The following is a 15,779-nucleotide window of genomic DNA, read 5'->3' as shown; positions in this document are numbered from 1 at the left end:
TTATGTCCCTTTCTGTGGCATACTTGTTCATCATTACTTTTGTTTTAGCCTTATTCATCTTTAGTCCAAAATCCTTACTAACTGTGCATAATTGATTAAAATTTTCCTCTAATTCTTTGGGATCATGGCTTATGACCACAATGTCATTAGCAAATCGTAAATGGTTTAGGTACTCTCCATTCACATTGACCCCTTTCTGCGACCAATCTAATCTACTGAAAGCTTCCTCAAGGGCAGCAGTAAACAGCTTCGGAGATAGTGTCTCCTTGTCGAACTCCTTTCTCAATTTTAAATTTCCTACTGTCTTTGTCTAGTCTGATAAAGGAGGTAGCACTCTCATATATTTTCTTCAAAATCATAATATATGAGGTATCTATGCCTTGTCTTTCCAGTGCCCTAAACATTGCCTTATGCTGTATGGAGTCAAATGCCTTTTCATAATCCACAAATGCCAGGCATAATGGTGTTTTATTTTCATTTGCTTTCTCCATTAGCTGTGATATTACATGAAGGTGATCCATAGTTGAGAATCCTGTCCTAAAGCCAGCTTGCTCTTTCGGTTGATTCTCATCAAGTATTCTTTCTAATCTGTTTGTAATGACCCTTGTGAACAACTTGTAGATATGGGATAACAAGCTAATTGGTCTATAATTTCCAATTTCTGATTTATCTCCTTTCTTATGCAGCAAAACTATGATTGCATTATTCCACTGCTTAGGCATCACACCTTTTCTAATGCACTTTATGAAGAGCCTTGCCAGTTTTTGTGTTATAGTAGTAGTAGCAGTGGAATTTGATGCAAGAAAGCAAGTGTATGAGCTTATGCAGCATCAGTCAGAAAAAAAAAAAAAAAAAAAAAACACACCATTCCCTCCAAATGCCTGTCCAGTTCCGCCTTAAATTTATTCAACCTATCAACTTCCACAACGACAGATGGAAGTTTGTTCCAGCAATTAACCACCCACTGGCTAAAGGCAAATTTCCTCACATCTAATCTACATCTGTCTTTTCTTAATTTGAATTTATGCCCCCTTAGGTTCGTAATCTGAACATGTGTAAGGATCCCATCAGAATTCAGCATGCTCAACCCATTCAAGGCCTTATACACCTCAATCAGATCACTGTGCAGGTGCCTAGTCTCCAGCCACTGCAATTTACAGAACTTAAGCCTCTCTTGGTAAGAGGATCCCTTCATTCCCCTCACCAATCTTGTTGCCCTTCTCTGTACACGCTCAAGTAAATCTACATCCTTCCTAAAATGAGGCCTCCAGACCTGTACGCAGTACTCAAGGTGTGGCCTAACCATTGCCTTATACAGAGGGATAATAACCTCCTTTTCCCTGCTAGCAAAATTCCTATATATCATTGACAAAACCCCATGACCTGCCCTGGCAGCCTGCCTGCATTGCTCAGAAAACTTCATATCTGACTGCACAATTACTCCCAGGTCTTTTTCATTTTCTACCACCTTAAGTGTAGTAACCACACAGTCGGTACGTTTCTCTGGGGTTACTTCTACCCATATGCAGTACTTTGCATTTGTCAAGGTTAAACTTCAGTTGCCACTTCTTAGCCCATCTGCCCAAATTATCTAGATCCTGTTGCAGTAGCACACTGCCATTACTGTCATTAACAACCCTGCCAACCTTTGTATCATCTGCAAACTTCGACATTACGCCTGATATACCTTCATCAATATCATTGATAAATATACAAAACAACAGTGAACCTAACACCGAACCCTGTGGGACTCCACTAATAACATTAGTCCAAGAAGAGCAGCACCCATTGATTACCACCCACTGTCTTCTCCCACTTAACCATCCTTTTATCCATTGTAGCAACTTACCTTTAATACCATTCTGCTCCAATTTGTACAATAGTCTTCCATGCGCAACAGTGTCAAAAGCTTTCCTGAAATCCAAATATATGATATCAAAATTATGTTTTGCATCCAGTTCCTTTGTAACCACATCATGATATCCTATCAAATTTGTCAGACAAGACTTTCCCTTAACAAACCCATGCTGTGTCTGAATTATTGATGCAGTCTTGTCTAGATGATCCTGCAATGCATCTTTAACCAGTGACTCCATTATTTTACCCGGAACAGAAGTTAAACTAACTGGTCTGTAATTACTCGTGTCACCGTTCGATCCCCCTTTGTGAATTGGGGATACATTTGCACATCTCCAGTCCGTGGGAACCTCCCCTGAGTCCAAGGACGTTCTCATAATTATGGCTAAGGGTTTGCTTAGTTGCTTTGCCGCCTCCTTTAATATAACTGGATAGATCCCATCCACCCCAGGTGCTTTTCTTATCTTTAACTTCAACAATTTCTCCTCCACTTTGGTTTCAGTTATTACAAAATCATTAAGTATCCTGCTACAATTTGATAACCTTCTGCCATTTTCAAACCTTAATAATTCCTCATGTGTGAATGTAGATGCAAAATACTCATTCAGTTTGTTTGCTATCTGAGCAGGATCATCAACAGTCAAACCATCGATATCAAGTGGACCAATCAGATTCATCCCCTTCCTTTTAGAGTTTATATAAGTAAAGAAATCCTTGCTGTTTTTCTTAGCATCTTTTGCCAAGGATTTCTCGTAATCTGCCTTCGCCTGCCTAACCTCCTTGACCTAATTACAGACTAGCTTATATCTGCCATAGGCTTCTGAGTCGCTTGATAATTTATATGCATCCCAATGCATTTTTCTTCTGTGTTACGACTCTCATTAGTTCATTAGATAACCATTTAGGCCTAAACCTTGAACAATATTTCTTAATAGGTATGAAACTTTTAGTAGCATCCACGATTAATTCCTTGAATGTTTCCCACTTAGAATTTACTGTTGGTAACATCGTCAGTTGATCCCACTGTACAGAATTTAAAAAATTGTCGGAGCCCACTGTACTCACCTTTACGGAAGCAAAAACCCTTTCCTTTACCCCTGATGGTAATTAAATCTTTAAGTAAATCCCACATCAGTACACTGTGATCACTGCCACCTAGTGGTTCCTTTATCTGCAAATTCTTAATACATGAATGATCACTGCTGATAACCAGATCAAGAGTATTATGTCTCTTCCTCCCAATTTTAACAACTCTACAGTAACTTCATCTTCTGCCGGGGCTTTCTGATTCTTCATTTTCTTCAATGCAGGTTCTACCTCATCAGGAAGAATATCGGGTATGTCGTATGTGTTGCTAATTTGAGATCCATCTTTTCCACTGCTGGTTTAATCCCTTGCTCCTTGTATAATTCTCTACAATAGTCTTCTGGTATTTGAATTATGCCTTTTCTGCTATTTATAAGTACACCATCGCTATTCTTCAGTTTCAGTATCATTTTGTCTTTCTGTATTACTGCTCATGGCTGCTGATTTAAGTCCTTTGTTTTCCCTTAATGCTTGTTCTAATGTGTTAGAACAAGCATTAAGTGTTCAGAGAGGACATAAGTAGATGTGTTAAATCTACTTATGTCCTCTCTGAGTCTCTTTCTAATGGCTTTGCATAGCTCAGTATACTTAATTTTCTCCTTGTCAGTGTTTATTTTGCTCTTCATTTGTCGCCTTCGGTTCATGATAACAAGTGTTTCTTGACTAATTGTTTCTTCTTTGGATTTCTTTTTCCCTATAGGTTTCTTGGGCTTTATCACTTTCAGAAAGTTGTAATATTCCTCGTCGATATCTTGGTCCTGAGCAGTCTACAGAAGCTCAAACTTGTTCTTAAGTTCCAGTATATACTGCTTTTTATCCTCTTCTGTTATCTCAAAGACCTTTGTATTATTTACTCGAGTCAGTTTTTTCCTTTCCTTTCCTACATCTATATCAAGTGTACATCTTACCATTCTGTGATCACTTCCAACATTTTACCTTATTCAGGACAGTAACATCATTCGCGATATATCTTCTGTTAGTGAGGATGAAGCGATTTCATTAATTGTTAATCCATTTGGACTCTTCCATGTCCACTTTCTGTTCACCCTTTTCTTGAAAAAAAGTGTTAATTACTGACAATCCTTGAGATTCTGCAAATTCCACAAGTCTTTCACCTCTTTCATTTCTTTCACCAATTCCAAAATTTCCTATAGTTCCCCTTTCTGTGCTGTTTTGTCTTCAGACTTAATGTCTAAGATTGCAGATGATACAATGGTTGGCAGGATGGTTAACAACAGTCATCAGGGTAAGCTACTGAGAAAGCTACATCAGGATAAGCTTGGAGTAACAACAAGATCTAGGAAAATTGGACCAATGGGCTGAGAAATGGCAGCTGCAGTTTAACATTGACAAATACAAGGTACCGCACATGGATAGAAATAACCACAGAGTAACTTATCAACTGTGTGGTACTACACTCAGGGTAGTAGAGAATGAAAAAGATCTGGGGGTAATTGTGCAGTCAGACATGAAATTCTCCAAACAGTGCAGAAATGATGCTGGGACAGCTCATGGGGTTTTGTCAATGACATACAGAAACTTTGCTAGCAGGAATAAAGAGGAGATTATCTCTTTGTATAAGGCCACATCTTGAGTACTATATACAGGGCCAGAGGCTTCACTTTAGGAAGGATGTAGATCTGCTGAAATGGATGTGGAGAAGGGCAACCAGACTGGTGAAGGTACTCATACCTAGAAGGGCTTCAGTTCTGCAAACTGCAGCATCTCAAGACCAGGCACCTGCAGGGAGATCTGATTGAAGTGTTTAAAGCGTTGACTGGATTGAATAAGCTGAATATTAATGGTATTCTTTCGCTTGTTAACAATGCATTGTTGACATCGTTAGCAAGTGAAAGAAATTGTTAGCACATATTCAAGTTGAGGAAGGATGGTTGCAGACAGATGTGCAGAAGTGTGCCTTCAGCCAACAGCTCATTGATTGTTGGAACAAGCTTCCATTTGTTGTTGTGGAAGTAGATGGGTTGAATAAACTCAAGGCAGGACTACAGAAAATTCTTCGAGAGTATGGATGGGTGAACTGTGTAGGGTTTTTTTTTCCTTTGACAATGCGATATAAGCTTACTTTCTTGCATCATTTGCCATTACCACTACATCTTTGAGATCCAAGGCATATCAAGATTTTGGTAGATTGTGCACTGTTCCTAACTTCAATCCCCACTTCATCAAACTTCACATCACAATTTGCTTTATGGTCTTTATTGTTGGAACATTTTTTCCAAAACCTTGAACTGGTATGGAAGTTCTGCAGCATTTTCACATTTTGCATGCAACTTTACAATTTCAATCCTCTACTTAATTGTACAGCTCACAGTACTTTTTCTATGTTCAAATTATTCTGAAACAATAAAAAAAGATTATAAACTATTTTTCATATAACTTGTACATATTTACATCGGTAACTATTCAAAATAGCTTGCTTACTTATGGACTATCCTGGAAGTATATATCATCATCATCAAACTCTAAAGACTCTGCCTTGTCGCTGCAACCATAAATCTCTTTCTTCTGCTGAACGTTTCATTTCCTCAGCAGGTTTTCCATAATTTTCTTCCTTGGTCGTCCCCTTCCTTTCTTTCCCAATATTTTTCCTTCTGAGATATTCACTAAAAATTTGTTGTCTTAGGGTGTATCCTAAAAATTTAGATAGTCTTTTTGCCACAGTCGTGAATAGCTGCTATTTTTCTTGCATCCCAACATCCTCAACATCCTCCTCCAGACCCACATCTCCAAAGCCTCCAGTCTCTTGATATCTTGCTTGCATAATGTCCAGGTTTCACTTCCATACAGCAACACACTCCAAACGAATGATTTAGCAAACTTTTTTCTGGTCTTCCTGTCGATGTGTCTGCTGGTTAGAATATTTTGCTTGTTACTGAAAGTTTGATTGGCAAGGGCGATTCTTCTTCTGATCTCCGGTTGTCCTGGGTAATGAAATTCCCCAAATAACAAAACTGTTTTACTTGTTCCATTTTGTTGTTCCCCATTTTGATGTTTGTTTGAGGTTGCTCATCATTCTTGGTGATGACAAGAATTTTAGTCTTTTGTGCATTAATCTTTAGATGTGAATCTTGTAGCCTTAATGATAGCCTTTCTAACATCTTACACAGCTCCTGCTCTGAGTCAGCTAATAATGCTATGTCAACTGCAAATCTGATGCAGTGAATCTATTGTCCATTAATCTTGATACCCTTTGCTTCCTGCTTCATTTTTGTTATGGATTCCTCAATGAACATGTTGAAAAGGCACAGGGATAAAGAGCAACCCTGCCTCACACCAACCCTGATCCTTGCTTCCTTTATGGTACCATTAATATCTATTTCAGTAAGTTGTGTCTTGTACAGATGCAGGGTAAGCTTTCTGTCTCTCCAGTCCAGGTCAAAGTTTTTCATGACTCTGAACAACTTTTTCCAATTTACGGTATCAAAGGCTTTTTGTATATCAACAAAAGCAATGTATGTTCTCCTATTCATTTCCATTCTTTCAAGGATTGTTCTCATTGCTAGAAGTGCCTCCCTTATCCCACATCCAGTTCTGAAGCCAAAATGATCTTGATCGATGACCTTTTCAATCCTTTTCTTGATCCTGTTCTTTACTACATTCAAGATGATTTTGGATGCATGGGACAGTAGGGTTATAGTCCTATAACTGGCACAGTCATTAGCATTTCCTTTCTTTGGAAGAGTGATTGTTCTGCTTTTATTAGTCATCTGGGATTTCGCCACTTTCACAGATTTCTTGTATCACTTGATAAAGCCTATCTTTCATGTCTCCTCCCATATTCTTGAGTTTCTCTGCCTGGACATTGTCTGGTACTGCTGCTTTTTCACTCCTTGTAATTGTTGGGCCTTGGGCATCCTCTTCCACCTTGTCTTCTGTTTCAATATAGTCGTTCTCATCAATTGTTTCTTCTCCACAGTAGATTTCTAGATATTCCTTCCAACATTTGCCAATTTCCTCTGGGTCCATCAGTAGGTTCCCTTCTTTGTCTTTAATCATTGTGCTCCTCGTTTTGGGATTGTATTGTTTGTTTGTTATTTGGTTTTTAGGAGCATTAGCAACTAAGGCCATATTGCTCTGAGGATATGCGGTGGTCATTCCGACCTTTCCGCATCCTCCATATTTGGTGGTCACGGGCTCAAACCCAGTCTAATCAAGAAGCTTGGGATTGTATTGTAATGACTTAATCTTCCTATATGTTTTGTCTGCTCTTACCTTTGTCAAGTCCTCGTCAATATCTTCTGTCATTTTATTCATCCTGTCTTGTTTTGCTTCCTGACATTTGGTTGTAATTAGGTTCTTTGTGTATCTATAGTTCTCCTGACCTTCCTCTGTGGATATTTTCCTATATTTGTTACATCTTTGTATGAGTTCTTGTATTTCTTCCGTGATCCATGGTTTCCTTGGAGCAAAGCTGCTCCTTCCTAATGTCTCCTGCATTACTTTTAATATACCTTGCTTTATCAAATCCCAGTTGTCTCCTGTTATGTTTGCTATGATTTCATTTGTTTTCTCTTCGTAATTCCTCTTAGCATGTTCATATTGTAATTTATCCAAATTCCAGCTAGTCCTTCCAATTCGTTTGAATTTCTTAAATCTAAGATTCCACTTTGCCATCACTAGACAGTGGTCACTGTCAACTTCTGCTCCAGAATAACTATGACTCGACTTAATTTGGTTGTGGTATCTTGTCTTGACTAGTATGTAATCAGAAGTATATATGTAATTAGGTTCTTTGTGTAGTATGTTAGGTTCTTTGTAAAGTAATGTAACAAAGTTGTTGTTGTTGTTGTTATTTGGTTTTTAGGAGCATTAGCAACTAAGGCCATATTGCTCCGTGGATATGCGGTGGTTATTCCCTGACCTTTACGCATCCTCCGTATTTGGTGGTCGCAGGCTCGAACCCCGTTCTAATCAAGAAGCGTGTGCTACGCACTGCCACTCCTGCCCACCTGGCTATGGAGGCGCCTGTAACAAAGTAATAAATGTACTAAATTATGCAGCAAGTATATACAGGTGACCCCGGCTTAACACTGATAATTCGTTCCGGAAAAACAGAGCGCTAAGTGAATCCGCACTAAGTGTGGCAAGCATTCCCATAAGGTAACATATGTATTTGTGAGTTGCGGTCGGTGCCATAGGATATTTCCTAATCAATAATAAGCAGTAGTGAAAATATGCACAAATGTCAGTCAAAGTATTTAATATTCAAATATTTGTACATAATAAATATTCTGCATTACATAAGTATATAATTATGTGGTAACTACTTACATATCAAAATTAAACTTAAAATTCCAATTAAAATCATGAATTTAATTGATCTAAACTGATTTAATTTAATCATGAAAAATTTGTCCATTTTGGGTTGTACTTTGGCCCTCTTCCTGGTAAACTAAAAGGGCTTTAATTTTAAAGTGTTACCACCGCAGTGTTACCACCCAACAATAAAGCTTTGAAACCTGGCATGTTTTTCCTTCATTCAATATGAAACTTCTTTTAGGCATTTATTTCCAAAAGAAGTCCTGCTTCATCTATGTTAAAAACTTGTTGAGAAGTATAGATGACTTTCATCAACCGGTGAAATACCACCACTTTGCTTATTGGAGGCTTGAAGTGGTGAAACCCATGTTTAGTCTCCAGAGCAAAGTTTCCGGCATCGCCCTCCCCCATACTTCTCCTTCAATCCATGCACGGTACTAAGTACGATAGGTTTTGATACCTTTCGTGTTTGGAGTTTTCATAAAAAAAAAACTTCAATAATTTTAACAAGTTCTTTTTTGAAAGTTTTGGCTCCTTGATCTGCACTTGCAGCTTCTCCCTGAATTTTAAATCTATTCAACCAGCCCTTACTAGTTTTAAATAGTTTCACTTTTTTTTTTTTTTTTTTTTTGGTGTTTTCTTCAGATCATCATATAATCTCTCTCTCTCTCTCTCTCTCTCTCTCTCTCTCTCTCTCTCTCTCTTTTTTATATACAGAGTGTCTCAAAAAATATTGGTACAAACATTTAGAGGAGGTAGGTAACATCTAGAGGAATGTGAATCGCATAGGAACCCATAACCGGAAATGTCACCATAAGTTGGTACCTGGCGCTGTTCATCAGTTCGCGTGAGGGAAAATTTCTGGTTTACTCGTTCAAGCAGTAGTCCCCGCACAAAGAGCATGCATCGATATACGAACTGTGAGCTGGCAGACATGCACCTAGTGTATGGATTAGCAGAGGGCAATGGACGAGCCGCTCAACGAATTTATGGAGAACGCTTCCCAGACAGACATGTACCGGACCACCGTTTGTTTGCGCATGTGCATCAAAATTTGTGTTATGGGTCATTTAGAGGTAACAGGAGTAGTGCAGGCCGACCACGTTCGACGCGAACTCCCGCCATGGAAAAAAGTGTGCTGAATGCTGTCCAGAATAATCCTACTACAAGCACACATGCCGTTGCCTCCAGAGTGTCTCGTTGCAGTGTACATGTCTGGCACGATGATTCCTTACTCCCCTTTCATCTCCAAAGGGTTCAGTTACTGTTCCCCCAAGATCATCCTGCATGTGTGGCTTTTGCGCGGTGGTTTCTCCAAGAAAGTGTTCAAGACTTGAATTTTTCCAGCCTATGTTTTGTTCACGGATGAGGCTTATTCAATCAGCACAATGCTCATGTGTGGGTTCACAAAACCCCCATGCGGCACAACATCACTTCGCTTTAAATGTGTGGGCAGTTATGGTCGGTGACTGCTTAGTCGGCCCATACCTGTTACCATCCCACATGAACTCCGCTAAATATCGGATCATTCTTGAACAAGTTCTACCAGGGTTACTTGACGATGTTCCAGCAATTGTGAGACACAACATTTGGTTTCAACATGACGGGGCACCTGTCCATTATGGAAGGTGTGTTCGTGACCATTTGAATAGACATTTTGGGTGTCGATGGATTGGCCGTGGTGGACCCGTTGCCTGGCCCCCACGCTCACCTGATTTATTGAGCCTTGATTTATTTCTGTGGTGGGAGGGCCTAAAATCTATCGTGTATGAGTCACCTGTGTAGACAAAGGATCTTGTGGTGAGACTCGTCTGTGCTGATGCTACTGTCAAAGAAACTCCAGGTGTGTTCGACTGTGTCCGCCAATCCATGCTGCGTCGGTGTCACGCATGCATCGCGTCTCATGGTGGAACCTTCTGGCATCTGTTGTAACATCATGAAATGCACCCAACTCTTACACCATTGTTAATATTATGTCAAATAAATGTTTGCCACTAATTACTGCCTTGTGTCATTTCTGCTTCTTGTGCCTCTGCTACTACTTTCCCATGACGTTTCCGGTTATGGGTTCCTATGCGATTCACATTCCTTTAGATGTTACCTACCTACCCTAAATGTTTGTACCAATATTTTTGAGACACCCTGTATATAAAATTTAACTTAACTGAATTCTGCATTGGATATTATCTTCAATAAAATTAGTTAAAGTCTCTCCATTTCAATCCTAATAGCCAGCCCAGCCCTAGTTGCCTGCAGTGAAACAGCTGTCTTTCCGCTGCTAAAATTAATTCTTTATTTTTTATAATTGTTCTTACAGTTAAATCTTGCCAGTCCTAAATTATGGCACACATCCACTTGTTGACTGGAATCAATTCACTTCAAAATGTCTAATTTAATTTTCAAATTCAGTCTTTTTCTTACATTTGTAGCCTTCATACTGCATCCAGACATTGTTACTTTTCCATTCTAATCAGCCGTTATTAACTCTTCGAAAATGTAACTGCATTGGTTGTATTAAAATTATGATTCAATGTTTGAGTAAACTGTCCGTTATGCACAATGTCTAATACTGTACTGAGTGATGACTAGACTTCGGATAAATGCATATACTGCAAATATTACAAGCAATATACTCGATCATTTTTTTAAAATATTGATCTCAGAACTACGTAAGAAGTCACTGCACTGCAATTAAATTAGCATGCGAGAAAATTTCACTAAGCGTGGGAAAATTTCTCAAGTCGGCGTGGGAAACGTTTTAATGCTGATTTGCTATTCATTTTCAAGCTATCGACTTCATCAGATGAAACATTTTTGTTGAATATGCCAAAAATGCAATCTGTACACTGGTAAAAGAGTGTTATAGTGATTTGTGACAGCGTTATAATCAGATACGGGTTATAATATAAGAACAGCGTTATAGTGAATCAGCGTAAAGCGAACCGCATTATAACAAGGGCCTACTGTATATGTACTACAGTAGACTGTTGAAATAACGGCACATTCTAGATAATGGCACATTGAGATCAGATGTTCACGTACAGCGCAAATGTCTTGCAGTACCGAAAAAAGAAAATGGCAAGTCACGTGACTATTTTACTTATTAAATTCACCATTTTGAATGTGAATTCTGTACTGATATTATGGATTATACCACTGTTTTACATTTAATTTAAATTAAAAAATCCTCACTATTTCTCCCAAAGTTAATAAACCTCATACAGAGAAGAAAAGAATAATTAAGAACATTAAAGCTTAGTGACAAACTTGATATAGTAATAGAAAATAGAATGGGCATAAGAAGGAGTGTATTAATAGCTGAACATAACATTGGATCGTTGATATGTTTGTTTTTTATGTGCAGTTCATAAAATTGCATTCTTAATCTCTCTATTTCTAATTCAGCCTCATTATTTCTACATTCATCATCATCAGCCATTTTCAATCCACTGCAGGATGAAGGCCTCTCCAGCAACTTCCCAGTTCCTTCTGTTTTGTGCAATGGCCCTCCATTTACTACCCACAAACTCATGAATTTCATCTATCCATCTCCGCCGTTGTCTTCCAGGTTTTCTTCTAACTCCTCTTGAGTACCATTCTGTTATTTCCTTAGTCTATCTGTCATCATGTCTTCGAGCTATGTGTCCTGCCCAAGACCATTTTAGTTCTTTAGTTTTGATAAGAATGTCCTTTATTTCAGTTAGCTACCTAATCCATGTGTTTCTCTTCTTATCTAACAGTCTGATTCCCAATATAATTCGTTCCATTCTTCGCTGTGTAGTTCTCAGCTTCTCTTCCATTCTTTTGGTGAATGCCCAAGTTTCACTTCCATAAGTCATGGTGGGGAGTATTTCTACATTAAATATATTAAAAATAAAACTTTCTAGATAACAGAAAAATCAAAATAAAGGCATTGTGAATCCCCAAAGGTGTCATTATTCTGAAAGTCTACTGTAGTTTGGTACATAATTTGATGTAAATATTAACATCAATAACAAAATATGTCTGTAATGCAGCACTTAAATGGAAATTTGTGTTTATATAAGACTAAAAAAATATTTAAAATCTAATACTTTACCAATGCTCCATGAGATAATAAGACAGTGACAATTGCAGATGAGAGGTACGGTGCACTGGATACATAAGTGAGGGCACTATTAGATTGTCTATCAACAATATTTACATCAGCTCCCCTCATAATTAAATGTTGAACTACTGAAAGGTGTCCTGTTAAACAAGCAATTATAAGGGGTGTTTGCCCTGAAACATCTTGAAGATTGATGTCACATCCAGCTCCAATAAGTGTTTCCACAATATCTGCAAGTAAAAATCATGAGATGAAACAAGATATCTGATTTCTACATAAAAAAAAAATCATCAAATCTATTAAAAATATCTGTTACAAAAGGTCATAATCTTTCTTAATCTTAGATAATCTGTTTATTAAATACTGCTTCTCAATGTTTTTTTTTAACGGTTAACTTGTCTTTGCAATTGTTACACGTATTAACTACCTTGGTAATCTAGGGTTTTGTAATATACAAGGAACATTTGAAAAGTTGGTGGCCTGGGTATGACAGGTTTATTTGAGCAGTATGGTACTGTTACTTTTCAATACAATCCCCTTTGGAGTAATGATTAAGTTATCAAATGCAGTATTGCAGGGACAGCGGAGACATGGTGTCACTCAGACATAAGCAATGCTGAATTCGAATATGAGAAGTACAGTGTACATAGGAAGGGTGGAGGAGTTATGTTTTAAGTTAATAAGCACATTAAATCTAAGGTAGTGCATCCAGTCAATGTGAGTGAACAGTGCAATGTTGAGTCACCCTGGAGTGATACAAGAACTGAAGGTCCAACATTCTCTCAGATAGGCCAAACAATCAGCAAAGTCTGGACTCTCTGTGACAGCCAAATCCTCTGCTTGCACCTTCACGATGGTGGGACTTTTAGTAATCCTGGGTTTTTTTTTTTTTTTTTTTTTTAGGAGCATTAGCAACTAAGGCCATATTGCTCCTGGAATATGCGGTGGTCATTCCCTTGACCTTTCCGCATCCTCCGTATTTGGTGGTGACGGGCTCGAACCCCGGTCTAATCAAGAAGCATGTGCTACGCACTGCTGCTCCTTCCCACCTGGCTATGGAGGCGCCAGTAATCCTGGGTATAACCTCCATGTACAAGCATTATAGGTAACCACCCAGGTGTGAATCAACGTAAGCAGGGGTTGTGGTGTGGCACCCACACCACCACATGGCGGAATGCCACCCCTCTGTGTTACCAGGCAATACTAGGTGGTAGATGACTCTCATCAAGGGGGTGCAATACCACCACTTTGCATATTGGTGGCTTGAAGTGGTGGAACCCATGTTTAGTCTCCAGAGCTAAGTTCCGGTCAACCCTTCCCCATCTCTTACATCATAAAGTATGACTGATGAATTTTGAGGTTATGATGAACATCAAGGCGAGATCCAATCTTCCTTACGTTTCAAGGGTACAGCTCTAAAACAGTGTTCGCAGGCCGACCACTAGTTAGTACACCAAACCGAACCTATTGATAACTCTTTAGGGGGCTTCCAGATCGGCTAGTGTATAATCTTGCTAGCTCTACTCTGCCAGATAGTGACTGGAGGGAGTCTGAGTAGTGTATGTGGGGGGGGGGGATTGTCGAGGGCCACGTTACATCAAGGATCTGGACATATTCTTACCATGTGTATGCCATATCCATATCCAAAAATTTCATTACTTCATACAGCATGTCCCCCCCCCACACTTTTTCTTACTATTGAATACACCATAAATTGTCAAACTAATAGAGTAAGCTTATCTGCGAAAAGATCTAAACCTCCCAAACACTTCCTAGTTCATTTCACAAATGTACGTGGTCTCAATTCTAATCTCAGCAATGTCCATTTCCACTTGCAGTCTGCCAAACCCCATGTATTTTCTCTGAGAGAATCTCAGTTATCGGTTGATTCAACTACTGCTCATCTCGGTTGCCCAAATTATTCGCTGTACGATTCCTTTCGCCTCAAAGGTGGTACTTGTGTCTATGTCCGTTCCGATATTCCCTGTCAGAGACTTGGTAATTTGGAATCTCCTTTCTTCAATTTTCTCTGGCTCTCTACCTCACTGTGCCAAATTCATCTGTTGACTCTACTGTTCTCCCAACTCTACTAATCACTTGGAGCTCTTTGACTTCCTCTCTTTGCAATTTGACTTTCTCCAGTCCAACTTTCCTAACAGTGAGGTAATTTTGCTTAGTGATTTTAATGTTCACAACTCCAGCTGACTTCCGTTTTCTAGTCACACCGACACAGCTGATCGAGATGCTGAGGCTTTTGCAATTACTAATGACTTTGCACAGATTGTTCATTTACCTACAAGAATACCGGATAATCCTAACCATATAGCCAACACACTTGATCTTTTTCTCACAAACAACCCTTCTAAGTACACGGTCGAAGTGAGTGGTCCTTTAGACACCTCAGATCACAACTTAGTGATTGTCTCTTCTCCAATGGAGCCTTTATTTCACGGCTACTCCCAACCTCTTGTTGTTTGGCATTACAAGAATGCAAAATGGGGCGACCTGTTAGATTTCTTTTCTTCTTTGCCTTGGTTGGATTACTGTTTCAAAACTTCTGATGTCAATGTTTGCTCAGATCGTGTTAGTAAAATTATTCTTGAAGGAATGGAATCCTTTATTTCACCCTCTACTTTAAAATATCATCCTTTATCTAAACCTTGGTTTTCCAATAAATGTGCTAAGGCAGTTCAAGAGAAGAACATTGCATATCGTAATTGGCTTTTTCCAATTCTTCAGTTTCATTTTCTGCCTACACCAAAACTCGCAACAATTCTAAAGCAATTAATAATCAGTCCAAACTAGATTTTGAACAGGCTAAGAGTAGAAAACTTGCTTCGTGCCCTAATGGTAGCCGAGCATTCTGGTCTCTTGCCAAAACTATTGTTCGCAACTTTTGCCCATCTCTGCTCCCATCTCTATCAAAACCAGATGGTTCCGTTGTCACTTCAGCCAAGGATAAAGCTGACCTGCTAGCATTCCATTTTTCTTCCAACTCATGTATTAATAATCTTGGTAAAACACCTCCCACCATTCCCAACACATTCCATTCAATGACCCCTGTGGTCTTTTGCCAAAAGGATGTCAGAAGGATTTTAATGAATCTTGATGTTAAGAAAGCTCCAGGTCCTGATCGTATTTCTCCACTTGTTCTGAAAACCTGTGCCCCTGAATTTATTCGTTTTGTGTCGTATTTTTTCACTTTCTTATTCCAAAAGTGTTTTTCCTTCTGCTTGGAAATTTGCTCATATCCAGCCAGTTCCTAAAAAGAGTGACAAATCCCTCCCATCCAATTATCGTCCCACTGCAATTACTTCTACTCTTTCTAAAGTAATGGAGAAATCAATTATCCGCCAACTCTTAAACTACCTAGAACCTTCCGTTTGATCAACGTTCGCCGGTATGGATTCCGTCAGTGTCGATCCACTGGTGATATTCTGGCTTATGTTACCCAGTTGTGGACAATTCA

The 15,779-nt window shown here is 38.9% G+C and overlaps 1 protein-coding gene across 4 annotated transcripts in view; it reads right to left on the bottom strand.

Moving 5' to 3' along the window:
* LOC150077729 (putative palmitoyltransferase ZDHHC13) overlaps positions 1–15,779 on the bottom strand; it is a 121,123-nt gene that overhangs the window by 30,169 nt on the left and 75,175 nt on the right. For all 4 annotated transcript variants that reach the window (XM_090385546.1, XM_090385542.1, XM_090385543.1 and 1 more), the window contains exon 4: positions 12,302–12,540. In XM_090385546.1, the coding sequence (XP_090241672.1) occupies positions 12,302–12,540 (239 nt within the window). The remainder of the gene's footprint in view (positions 1–12,301; positions 12,541–15,779) is intronic.

This window comes from Mastigoproctus giganteus, chromosome 11 (genome assembly GCF_048544385.1).
Source record: "Mastigoproctus giganteus isolate SK-2022 chromosome 11, ASM4854438v1, whole genome shotgun sequence".
NCBI lineage: Eukaryota > Metazoa > Arthropoda > Arachnida > Uropygi > Thelyphonidae > Mastigoproctus > Mastigoproctus giganteus.
This window is presented reverse-complemented; position numbering and strand designations above follow the sequence as displayed.